The following is a 13253-nucleotide window of genomic DNA, read 5'->3' on the forward strand; positions in this document are numbered from 1 at the left end:
TATTAAAACGAGAACGTGATATGCAACATTGCAAATTTGACGACATTGCATTCTTTGAATTCTTTAACATCGTAATTATCATTTCAAGCTACTATATTCGTAAGCCATTGTCTATAAAAGATCCATGATTCGAACTGCGATCCCTTCTTACACTTAAAGGCATATCAGAGAACATTATATCTTCATTAACATAATTTTGATGGAATTTGAATGATAAAATTGAGAAAAAATTAGAGTGCGAATAAGTATTATAAACAAATAGATATAGAATAATCGGGGAAAAGAAGTGCTAAAATGAAGGACGCGAATAGGACTCCACATCCAAACGACGAGAGAAGTTCAGCGAAGAACTGCAATGGTCAAATACGACAGTTTTATGCTGGCAAGCGTGTATTACTTACAGGATGCACCGGTTTTCTAGGCACCGTTGCTGTGGAGAAAATCTTACGCACGTGTAAAGAAATTAGCAAACTTTACATCATGGTTAGGCAAAAGAAAGGTATATCGGTAGAAGAACGGCTAAATCATTTCTTTAAAAATGACGTAAGTACCATAATTCCACAATAAAGTGAAAACGAAATTAATACATAATAGTAAAAACTTAGTCGTGTTTTTCTCATTGATAATTTTATATCTAACGACCAAAGATTATAATTTTAACTGCTTAATAACCACTCGCGCAAGTATATCGTTATGGGAAGAAATAATTCACTTGTCATTTTCAGATATTTGATAAATTGCGCGAAATAAACCCTAACTTTATGGAAAAGATCGAGGTGATTTACGGCGACTTGGAGAAAGAGGACTTGGGCTTCTCACCAGAGGATCGTCGTCGTCTCGTGGAGAACGTGAATATAATAATTCATAACGCATCGATGGTGTATTTTGTGGCGAAAGTGTCTCGCATTTTACGAACAAACGTGATTGCCATGCAAAAGCTGCTCGAACTAGCGAGAGAATGCGGACAGCGTATACAATTGTATACTAGCGAATATGTAAATTTCATTATTAGTTAAATATGTGTACACACTTATGCAAATACAAAGAAAAAATGTACGTTTCTTTATAAATTGCGATAATTAATGCTCTCTGTACTGTACTGGATTTAAGACTGAACTTTTCAGGAAACAAAAGGAAGAAATATTGAATACTGTCGAAGTTACAGCTAGTTTAGTAGTGTCCCTTCGATTGGACATGTCTGCACGGTTGCCATGATTCCGGGTGTTCTACTCCGAAATGGACAAACATCCATTCCGTTCAGTATGAACGCAACTATCATCGGTACCAAAAGCGTACGAAAACATTGAAGAGAAATTTTTACGCACTTTAAAGTTAGGTTATCGATTTCTTGTGCTTTTTTCAACTTTAGCGTGTCAAAAATGTCAGTACTAATGATAGACATACATGTGATGAAGATACCCTCCAAATTTGCGAGCAATCGGTCAACCAAAATTCGAGATATCATGGCAACCATTTGGAAAAAAATGGTTTCGAGAAAAACGCGTTTAAAGTTTTTCATATGAAGCTGTGTACGCGTCGCGCGCTATGAACAAATGCTAATAACTTCATTAATTTTTCAAATCCAGTAATATCCACTGATAGAAATATTTTCAATGACATATACTATCAGAAAATGAAATAAAAACGAAATTGATTTTTTGACAGTTCTAGACTAGAATACTCCTTTAACACTTTGACTGCCGCGGTGGTCATTGGTGACAGGAGTGCTTGGATGACTTGAACTACATTTAATGAAAATTGACAGTGCATTTTGAATATAACCGCTAATTAGAAGATACTTCGAAATAAAAAGTGCCCCATTGAACAATTACAAATTTTTATTAGAACATCGATTTTGAAGTACAAAGAATATACTCGTTTTTGTCAACGACCATACCACGTAGAAAACACTGGTTCTCGTCCGATTGCCAAAGGGCTGCATTGGGTGCGGATAGTACTTACAAGGAGAGTGCAAAACCTTCGGGTCACCGATTTAATTGAAACTTTGTAGGTTTGTAGATTTCGTCATGCAGTCCAAGAATACATACCATTATACCCGCCACTACTCAATAATTTTTTAGATATTTACAATTAAAGTTTTAAAGTTTTATTTCTTCTTTCATTACAGATTTTCTTTCTACAGTTTTAAAACGATGTTGTGGCCTAACGGCAAAGTTCCTATGCTGAAGGTCCGAAGTTCCATTCCCCCGTCTTTATTTGAATTTTTTCTTCAATCTATTTTTCATTTTGTATTCATTTTTCGCCTATGAAAACATTATAAGTAAACAATTGTAAATCAAATTTCTTCATAAAAATATTTATTTTCTACGATTTCTTATGCTAGTATACATTTGTTACAAAACCATCAGAATAAAATGCAAGGAAAACAATTTTCTATAGCAATTATATTTACTACAGAAGGAATACAAGAATATAAATAATCATTACGTATAGGAAATACAAAACCAATGTACGTTTCTTTATAAATTGCGATAATTAATGCTCTCTGTACTGTACTGGATTTAAGACTGAACTTTTCAGGAAACAAAAGGAAGAAATATTGAATACTGTCGAAGTTACAGCTAGTTTAGTAGTGTCCCTTCGATTGGACATGTCTGCACGGTTGCCATGATTCCGGGTGTTCTACTCCGAAATGGACAAACATCCATTCCGTTCAGTATGAACGCAACTATCATCGGTACCAAAAGCGTACGAAAACATTGAAGAGAAATTTTTACGCACTTTAAAGTTAGGTTATCGATTTCTTGTGCTTTTTTCAACTTTAGCGTGTCAAAAATGTCAGTACTAATGATAGACATACATGTGATGAAGATACCCTCCAAATTTGCGAGCAATCGGTCAACCAAAATTCGAGATATCATGGCAACCATTTGGAAAAAAATGGTTTCGAGAAAAACGCGTTTAAAGTTTTTCATATGAAGCTGTGTACGCGTCGCGCGCTATGAACAAATGCTAATAACTTCATTAATTTTTCAAATCCAGTAATATCCACTGATAGAAATATTTTCAATGACATATACTATCAGAAAATGAAATAAAAACGAAATTGATTTTTTGACAGTTCTAGACTAGAATACTCCTTTAACACTTTGACTGCCGCGGTGGTCATTGGTGACAGGAGTGCTTGGATGACTTGAACTACATTTAATGAAAATTGACAGTGCATTTTGAATATAACCGCTAATTAGAAGATACTTCGAAATAAAAAGTGCCCCATTGAACAATTACAAATTTTTATTAGAACATCGATTTTGAAGTACAAAGAATATACTCGTTTTTGTCAACGACCATACCACGTAGAAAACACTGGTTCTCGTCCGATTGCCAAAGGGCTGCATTGGGTGCGGATAGTACTTACAAGGAGAGTGCAAAACCTTCGGGTCACCGATTTAATTGAAACTTTGTAGGTTTGTAGATTTCGTCATGCAGTCCAAGAATACATACCATTATACCCGCCACTACTCAATAATTTTTTAGATATTTACAATTAAAGTTTTAAAGTTTTATTTCTTCTTTCATTACAGATTTTCTTTCTACAGTTTTAAAACGATGTTGTGGCCTAACGGCAAAGTTCCTATGCTGAAGGTCCGAAGTTCCATTCCCCCGTCTTTATTTGAATTTTTTCTTCAATCTATTTTTCATTTTGTATTCATTTTTCGCCTATGAAAACATTATAAGTAAACAATTGTAAATCAAATTTCTTCATAAAAATATTTATTTTCTACGATTTCTTATGCTAGTATACATTTGTTACAAAACCATCAGAATAAAATGCAAGGAAAACAATTTTCTATAGCAATTATATTTACTACAGAAGGAATACAAGAATATAAATAATCATTACGTATAGGAAATACAAAACCTATCGCTCATATAAGTATTAATTACATCTTGACAAACACTCCGTCTACACCGAGCCAAAAATTATTTCAAATATTCAATATTACTCGGATCATTAAAATTTCAATCTTCTCCTCGGCATTTTTTGTATTACCATTCCAAAGTAGTAAAGGCTAAATAATAGGTAATTAATACGTAAAAACGAATTATACAGATGAGAAACTTGATGATGCTCCAACTTCTTTCGTGTTATCAATATCATCGCTATCTTCACTTATCTTTTTCTTGTTTCTTTTTATTATTCGGTCTGATACGATTTCTAACCACTGATATTGCTTTCAAATACTGATACTGCATTAATTATGATTTCTTTTTAATTTTTCTCGAGTCTGAGTTACATTCATGTCTTTTTGCTCGATTCGCCTACTCATTATTTTGCGACAGTACCTTGGACTTTGTACTCTATAAAAGTATAAGAATGTTATAAAAGATATGCGTCATATATCTGATATATTGCAGATTAGATTACTTTTCCACTAATTAATTCCTTCTGTTCGGTTAGTTAGTATGCCTACTACAAGCGTCGCGTGCAGATCCTATTTTTCTGTGTGATCGAGCAAGTCAATTTTCGAAATTCCTAGAGCAGGAAGTACTCGATTACTTTTAAAACAGGAGACTGCGAAATAGCGTACGTTCCGAACTCATTTTTATCTTCACGTTTCGCTTAAAGATCCACACAGATTTCCACTCGATCGAGACAGACGATACGAAACAAGAAATGCAGGACTCCGACATCAGAAAATTGATCCAGATATCAAAATGGCATGACAGCGAGCTGGCGGTGCTACAAGTGAATGATGTGTCATGTTCATATCCTCAACGTTCAACTATCGACGAAAGAAACGCACGTATTAATCGGATAGTGTACGGGTTATTAAAGGAGAACCAACGTTACGTGTTCGATAAGATTCATAGCGTATTAGGAAATCCTGCTATATATCCTGCTCTAGAACTGACCACCATTAGGGGATTCTTGCAAACAATAGGCCAGCGAATTCGAACTACTAGTAGAGATATTGGCACGATGGCGATGTTACTAGACGCGCCATCTGGAACCGCGAAAACATGGTTGCTGATGTCTCTGCTGATAACAATGCACAGAAAGGATGTCGTGTTTCTGGTGACCAACGGAACTTGAGGCTCATCGCGGAATCGATACGGGGTATACGTGCTTATACATGCACGAAATATTTAATGGAACTTTTGCGTATGGAATTTTCTGAAGCGAGAAACTATTTTGTGAAAGATATTGCATGTTTGAGCATATTTCAAAAAATTATTAGGACAAAAATCAAATATTCATGTAAATTAATCATCCTTGATGAATACACCGTCGTTTCGCCTTGGTACGTGCTATGGGTGTATTGGATTGCTAAACAAAATGGTGCTTGCGTTCTGTATTGCGGCGATCGGTACGCGCTGAATTCGATGAACAGGTCCAGATTTCATAATGAAAGCAACTACACGATCGTAGAAGCATTGTCCGGTCCCAAATTTTTCGACATGGATCAATTACGAATTCAAGACGAGAATTACGAGAATAAGGTGAATCAATTTAAGGTCATCCTGGAAAGATCAAATGATGATTTGGACATGACCTTGGAGATCAAATACGAATTATACAGAATCTTTGAGGACTATTTCTCTGTGCACACGGATATGACTGCTACGTACCTGGCAGAAAGCACGAGGATTTATATAGACGTGCCTATAATATATGCGAGTATTACGAAAATAATAGTACCGGGTGCTATAAAAGTCCATATTATTCTGAGGATGAATACGATGCCGATTTGCGTGAAATTAGCATTAAATTGCTCAAACAGTACAATTTAAGGGAACAGTTTCTAGAATTTCTGCCACTGATCGAAGGCTATACGTATTATTACATAACACCTGAAGGAAATAGATATCTAGTTAAATATATTGGTAGAAGTGGTAAAGAGATCCTGGTAGAAGACGTAGAAGACGGGTTGAGAATGAATTTAGGCCTGAAGAAGATAACCTCGGATTACTGCGTGTCCGAGGAGTTCAATTGGCTGAAATATAATTGCGAAGGTGTGCCATACCAGTATCCACTTCGTTTAAGATTAAGAATGTATCACAGTCTACAAGGACACACGACTGAAGACAAGAATAAAATGGAACTGAACATCGATGTAAAAAGAAGCAACTGTGTTTACGTCGGCTTGTCGCATATTCGAAGGAAATTGCAGTTGGGACGTCTACACACGAACGACTTATTTAATATCAGAAGCCACTGTAATCCTGAGCCTTGTACACCGGTAGAAGAACCATCGCAACCCAAATCGTTATTAGTCAAATTGGCGATGTACCTGAGAAATGTTAGATGCTCCAGGTTAGAGGAGCTGGTGGAAGAACCCGCAGAGACTGAAAGATTGAGAAATGATATAAACGATTACTTAAGCAACGTGGGAGAAACCCCCCTTGACATAGAAGACGTTGCCTAACAAATTTAAACTTTTGCCTTAATCTGCACACATATGAAATATAACACACGCTGAAGAGCCAAATTGAATCTACGCTACGTTGATATATGAACAGCCATAAGTTTGTAAGGAACAATCCTACGATAATATTTGAAGGGTCAATACAAATAGCATAGCCTGCACTTTCACATCCCTAGATTTAATTTCTGCTTTATTTCGTGCTATAGGGATTATGGGTTCTGATTGTAAAATAATTACGACATGTTTTTACAATAATTCTGATTGTAAAAAATTATGTAGGATCGTTTTTGGGTGGATTGACTTAAGATAGTGTTGTTGGCTTCACCCTTGAGTTAATCCTTAGAGTGCTGTGGACGCATATATGCGTCCGGCGAAGGTCACCAGCAGGGACGATATATAACGCATATATGCGTTGTTCAATTTTTTCGGCCTTTCATGCAATAGTATAACATGTAACTTTATCCAAGACAATATACATATGTGTTTCTCAGCAACGGCAGTAAAAAAAGACAAATGATGGAACAAATAATGGACGCGAGGACCGGTTTATTCATTTGTATATCTATTCTGAATATCATTAGTAAAGTATTAACACTATAGCATACGTATACCAATATTAACAATATAATTTGTTCGGGATTATTACTTATTGCGTTTAGTTTTTGTTCCTTATTTTTATGTTAAATTATATTGTAAATTTTATTGATTCTAATAGATAATTGATGCTTGAAAATAACGATCTTTTATTATTTACCCTGCTGCAAAAGGATTACAATAATAACTTGTTAGTTGCGCCTTGAACGGTTAATCAACAAAGCTCACACGATCGAAAGGTATTCCTTAGTATTACAATATTTTCCGAATTTGACAGCCATATCGACCGCCTGGTGCCGTTAAAAGAAACTGGTTACGTGACACGTGGTAATAAGCAAGTATGAACAACGAGTGTCAGAGATTTAACACATTGAGCCCCGCGCCGACATTGCTGTCCTTTCCGTTCAGCCCGCAGCGAGCGAACACAACGGCGAGAGCTTGGCCGATATTTAAGACGGCTACAATAAACAAAGAGATTCCTATGCGTATTGAAAGAAGAATCGTTCACCAATTACAAAAAAAAGGAGACGTTCACAAAATCCGAAGAAATTGTTCGGGATGTTACAAGAAAAATTGAACGCTATACGGACGCAAGAGAGCCAGAAATTTGACTAAAAAAGTCATCACATTTTGTAATACATGCAAAAACAGAGGATATTTTTGTATAGAATGTTTCAATAGATTTCATTGAAGTTATCACATTTATTTTTTAGTTTTGATAGTGTCGGTCGATTGACCGACGCTATCCAAACGAATACTCCACTATCGGTCCCCAGGAATTGACGCGGGGCTCAATGTGTTAACGAGCGGCACTTTCCCCATGGGACTCATCCACTCGACCACCATGGGTGCGGGATTGAGATACGCTCGATCAGCGCGTTCCGGTGCTCTCCTTGCACGTGGAACTACCAATTGACTCGTGGTATGCAAGTCCCACTTGGCACCAATGGTCGGGGCGGGACCTTTCTAAATCCCAACCGTCTGTGAAGCACGGTAACCAAGCTATACGAAGCGTAGCTCACCCGCCAATGTCACAATGGCCACTCGCCTCCGATATAGACTCTAACCACTACTCTTGCGAGATCAACCCAAGCGACCGACGGGTGGACAGCTAAAAACCGGCGGGTCCAGGACTGAAGCTGATCACCTGCGTTACCGGTGAAGAGGGCCTTACCGTTCGAACCCTTCGTGAGAATATCCCGCTTACTTGTTGAGGCCGCTTGCAAACCTCGCCTTAGGTTGGGCAAAAAATTCCGTGGGGGCCCCGTCACCCAAATATGGGTGAGGCTCTTCTTGTTGAAGTTAAATAGGATTTTCAGCCGGTTTTTTAAAAGGAATTTAATGCAATAAGCACTGAATTATAAATATAGGATATACAACATAAAAATATGAGAAATATACACATTATACTATACCTTTTATTAATTTATATTTAGGATAAAATATTACATTATACCATGTCGTATGGTATTCGTTAAAACAGTCTAAATACATTTGAGGTGATTTTGGACAATTGGAACAATAGGTCGTAGTTCTTTTACATTTTTCGTAATTGTCTGTCAATATGTTTATGACTAGTAAAACTTTACCAAGACTGCCACTTTGTTCTATCGTTTGCATGCAAATGCAAGTTTGCTGATAGTAATTCAAAACGATTACAGGAAATAGAAAATTGTAAAGAGGGTCCATTGACCAACATCTAACGAGCAGTGCCTGTACTAGACCCATCCAAATCATCAGTCCGATAACGTTCTAGCGCTCCGATAGTAGGATTTGCGCCCCGCGAGAAACTCAACCGAATCGCGTTGGGCGACCAACGTGTTAATAGCTTCAAAGACTACGCCTATCTCTCCTACTATCTCACTCGCTCTTGCTATGACTTGCCGATGATCTTCGTCACAGTTTTGGGCCGACAGTGACAGATGATAAAGGTATTTTTCATTCTCAGATAGTGCCAAAAATGACATTTTTTTAACATCGTGCAATGAAGATGAACAGTTGTAAATACGGGCTGTGTACCGATCATTTGATCGCAATTCGTACCGTGTCTTCGGCCTGCGTCTACAGGAAAAGAAGAAAAAGGAAAAAGAGGAAAACCCGGACAAAATGCACTGACCGTGGATAAACGAAAACAAAGGGATAAAAGGGGAAGCGTGGCAATAACTGGGAATTTCTCGCAGTAATTCTGAAAAGAGAACTCAAATGAGAAAGCGATACACGAGTATAATTGTAACGCGTCTTCGCGACTCGTCATTTTGCACGCGTGCTTCTCAATTGGAACGAAAACGAAGGAAAATGTAATAACGAAAAACACTAAACAGGAATCGCAGTTACTTTAATCCTAAGTAATGGGCGTATGCATTATTTCAAAAATGCGCGGTTCTCGAGAGGTCGGACACGTTGAGATTTCTTATTCTGCGTTCGATTCTCATATCTTGTTTCGAAAAGTTATGTCGTTGGGTCGCGTACCGTTTTACCAAAGTATCAAGCAAGAAAAAGCCAGCAGCAACGGAAACAATGCAACACATCAAATGCAGCACAGAATCTATTAACCTAAAGATGTAAGTGTATGACACACGATAGAGAACAATAAAGAGTACTCTACATAAATTAACGGTGCTACGATATTTTGCAATTCTTCACTTATCATTCCCATTTAACATTTTCACGCATTAGAAATCAACTATTGTGGAATGATTGTGGAATGATTAATTAACTTAGGTATCACTTTACCGAAAAGAGAATCTTAAAAAAAAGATAATAAAATTACTTAGTATACTTCAAACGGTTATTAAATCGTATTCGCATAGTTATTAAATTTCAATACATAAATACAATTAAATTTTAATTAATTTTCATTAATTACACAGGGGAATATTCGGTATCGGAATAACAAAGTCTGCGTTGTACTAATTATGCTGATAGGAACGAAATAAAACTGCTCGTTATGGTATAAAAAATGTACAATGAAAAAAGTGCAAATAAACCGCAAACGGTGTAATGTAATATCATCAAATTTCGATTCTTCCGCTTTGCCTCGATACTCGCGTACGGTGGTTCATTCTGCAGTTTTCGTAAAGCCATTAAAAATCTTTCTATACCTTTATACCAGTCCACTGATCCTAAATCACAAGGAAACTCTTCCAAATCGACTTTGTTCATTCTAGTTTGAATTTCTTTGAGTTTATCCGCCTTGATAATCCACTCGGAGCGTGCGAAATACGACAGTAATCTATAATTTTTTGTTACGCTGAACAATATTCTTACAAGTCTGCAAAAATAAACGTAAGTTTTATAGGTCAATCTGTAATATATTAACAATTGAACTAATTTCTAATGTTGGTTTTTAAATAATTTCATTAATTCTATTAAAATGGAACTTAATACTTCTGTAATTCGTAGAAAAAAATTCAAAATACTTACACTGGTTTCTTTCCCCGTAGTAAACGGAATAAGTCGATAAATAAGCTTGGTAAAACATGACAAAGTGTATGAAGCAGAAGGAAAACGAGAATGTTGTTAGAACAAATGAAAAACGGGTACCAAACCGCTTTAACCGAAGGATTCTTACGTAGAATTTCTATACCCTGTGCACATCCTTCAAAGACTTTAAGTGGATTCCAATCGGAACTTCCATAATTGTATACTTGTGGTTCATTCGATTTCCTGTACAAAAAAGTAGATATATTAATTTTCATAATCCGTACGTCACGGTACATAAATTACACAGATAATTCATTTTACGACCTCTTTGTGCCATTTTGGCAGCAATGTGCTGTAAACTTTAATTTATTTCAGTACATACGATAAAAAAAAGATACATTACCTATTCACGACAAAGTCCCAAATCGCTGCCAAAAGGCCATTAATTGTCATGTCAACCGGAATCATGTCAATAGTAACGTGCTCATACCAATACAACACATGTAAGTAACCATTCATGCCTGCTGATATCAATACTACTGGACCATTTTTGTTTCCAATCCATGGAATTGGTTCCTTGTATGTCGATATAACTGTTGATTAAATAAATAATGCATTCGATACGAAAATTTACCTTATTATTCTATGACATTAAAAATATAGATATGATTAATGTTGAAATGTTAATCCATAAATAATAAAGAAGTGTAATGGTGAAAGGAATTATACCTTCGACTACCTCGAATAACCAACGGATTTCGAAGGAATTCGATGATTATGTCACAGATTACAATTAAATTAAAAGTAAGTATAAATAAATTGTAACTGTATGATTCGTGTTAAAAACAGCTCTTGTCGATATCTCTGGGTTTCTGGGTAATAACGCATTTCAATATTTGTTAGTAATAAGAGGTACGCATGAAAATAAATTCAGAATAATATGTTAACTCGCTTATCATACCTATTGAAGGCCGATAGACGATACAGGGTAACGAGGTTTTTCTAGCAAAATCGCGAACCAATTCTTCAGCGGTAGCTTTACTAAAGCTGTAAATGTTGATCCACTTGTCTACCATGCTTTGAACCACTTCCTTGGTAACTCCAGCTGCGTTCTCTTCGTCAGCACGTATCAAATCCTTGATCAGCTTCAAATCGGCCGGTGGCGGGTAAAATTTCTCCTCGATCGTTTGATTGTAATGATGAGAATAAGCAGTCGAAACATAAACGAATGCCATTAAATGACGGCATTCTCTCGCTAGTTCGAGCAGCTTTTGCGTGGCAATCACGTTTGTTCGTAAAATGCGAGACACTTTCGCCACAAAATACACCATCGATGCGTTATGAATTATTACATTCACGTTCTCTACGAGACGACGACGATCTTCTGGTGAGAAGCCTAAGTCCTCTTTCTCCAAGTCGCCGTAAATCACCTCGATCTTTTCCATAAAATTAGGGTTCATTTCGCGCAATTTATCAAATATCTGAAAATGACAAGTGAATTATTTCTTCCCGTAACGATATACTTGCGCAAATGGTTATTAAGCAGTTAAAATTTTAATCTTTGGTCGTTAGATATAAAATTATCAATGAGAAAAGCACGACTAAGTTTTTACTATAATGTATTAATTTCCTTTTCACTTTATTGTGGAATTATGGTACTTACGTCATTTTTAAGGAAATGGTTTAGCCGTTCTTCTACCGATATACCTTTCTTTTGCCTAATCATGATGTAAAGTTTGCTAATTTCTTTACACGTGCGTAAGATTTTCTCCACAGCAACGATGCCCAGAAAACCGGTGCATCCTGTAAGTAATACATGCTTGCCAGCATAAAACTGTCGTATTTGACCATTGCAGTTGTTCGCTGAACTTCTCTCGTCGTTTGGATGTGGAGTCCTGTTCGCGTCCTTCATTTTAGCACTTTTTTCCCCGATTATTCTATATCTATTTGTTTATAATACTTATTCGCACTCTTTTAATTTTTTCTCAATTTTATCATTCCAATTTCATCAAAATTATGTTAATGAAGATATAATGTTCTCTGATATGCCTTTAAGTGTAAAAAGGCATCGCAGTTCGAATCATGGATCTTTTATAGACAATGCCTTACGAATATAGTACTTTGAAATGATAATTACGATGTTAAAGAATTCAGCGAATACAATGCCGTCAAATTTGCAATGTTGATGCTGTCATAATATATTATCTATGTATAGAAATGCAATATATCGTTGCAGCTGTTTAGAAAATTAAGAATGAATTAATCGTTATATACCGTGTTGGATAATGGTTTACACAGTACACGACAAAATGATAGCACACTATAATTTTACAGGGGTGGGTTAGTACTGCGCAAAGCTGTTGTAGTAAAGATATTAGACAAAAATTACTGTCTTCAGAATATTTTCGGAAATATTGGAAAAATCGTTATATTTTATTTGCTTATTTCATGAACCTAAGATGGTAAGCAGTTTTTGCTTAACATTTTGTCGCAGCCATTTTCCACAAATAAATAAGCACAATTGGAAGAAATAAATGTAAAGTGTAGTGAATATTTCTCCGTATTATTGAGAATTGGACACATGTGAAAACATATGTAACATATGCATATATTTATTGGTTTCAAGAAACACTGAAAACTAAAGGGTGTTCATATTGTATACATACTATATATCTTTTGTCGCATACTATATTCATTTCGATATTTTATAGTCGTAAAAGTTTTTATATTAATTTTATTCATCAAAGATAATAATAATGTTTTCTAGTAACATAATTTACGTTTGAGTTATTTAATACAGAACTCTCAGTGTTAATAGAATAATTATTTAAATTGAATCACGTT

General features: G+C 35.8%; 2 protein-coding genes across 2 annotated transcripts; one reads left to right on the forward strand and one right to left on the reverse strand.

Annotated features, from left to right (window-relative positions):
* The first annotated feature begins 294 nt into the window (after positions 1-294).
* On the forward strand, positions 295-1215 carry LOC108547828 (fatty acyl-CoA reductase 1). Its single transcript, XM_017900506.1, has 3 exons — positions 295-543; positions 726-848; positions 1111-1215. Exons 1-3 carry the CDS (start codon positions 295-297, stop codon positions 1213-1215), a joined length of 477 nt encoding a protein of 158 aa, XP_017755995.1.
* Positions 1216-9860: 8645 nt separating this feature from the next.
* Positions 9861-12347, reverse strand: LOC108547859 (putative fatty acyl-CoA reductase CG8306). The gene is made up of 5 exons (XM_017900558.1): positions 12073-12347; positions 11371-11890; positions 10813-11002; positions 10410-10652; positions 9861-10257 (listed from the first exon to the last, which is right to left on the reverse strand). Exons 1-5 carry the CDS (start codon positions 12319-12321, stop codon positions 9900-9902), a joined length of 1560 nt encoding a protein of 519 aa, XP_017756047.1. The 5' UTR covers positions 12322-12347; the 3' UTR covers positions 9861-9899.
* Between the last annotated feature and the right edge of the window lie 906 nt (positions 12348-13253).

This window comes from Eufriesea mexicana, unplaced genomic scaffold (assembly GCF_001483705.2).
Source record: "Eufriesea mexicana isolate 0111107269 unplaced genomic scaffold, ASM148370v2 scaffold1303, whole genome shotgun sequence".
Classification (NCBI taxonomy): domain Eukaryota; kingdom Metazoa; phylum Arthropoda; class Insecta; order Hymenoptera; family Apidae; genus Eufriesea; species Eufriesea mexicana.

Coding starts and splice junctions, on each gene's coding strand:
- LOC108547828 (XM_017900506.1), top strand. CDS start 295: ATGAAGGACGCGAATAGGACTCCACATCCAAACGACGAGAGAAGTTCA. Junction 544..725: donor ATCATTTCTTTAAAAATGAC/GTAAGTACCATA, acceptor TGTCATTTTCAG/ATATTTGATAAATTGCGCGA. Junction 849..1,110: donor GTCGTCGTCTCGTGGAGAAC/GTGAATATAATA, acceptor ACTGGATTTAAG/ACTGAACTTTTCAGGAAACA.
- LOC108547859 (XM_017900558.1), bottom strand. CDS start 12,321: ATGAAGGACGCGAACAGGACTCCACATCCAAACGACGAGAGAAGTTCA. Junction 11,891..12,072: donor ACCATTTCCTTAAAAATGAC/GTAAGTACCATA, acceptor TGTCATTTTCAG/ATATTTGATAAATTGCGCGA. Junction 10,653..10,812: donor TGGGACTTTGTCGTGAATAG/GTAATGTATCTT, acceptor TTTTTTGTACAG/GAAATCGAATGAACCACAAG.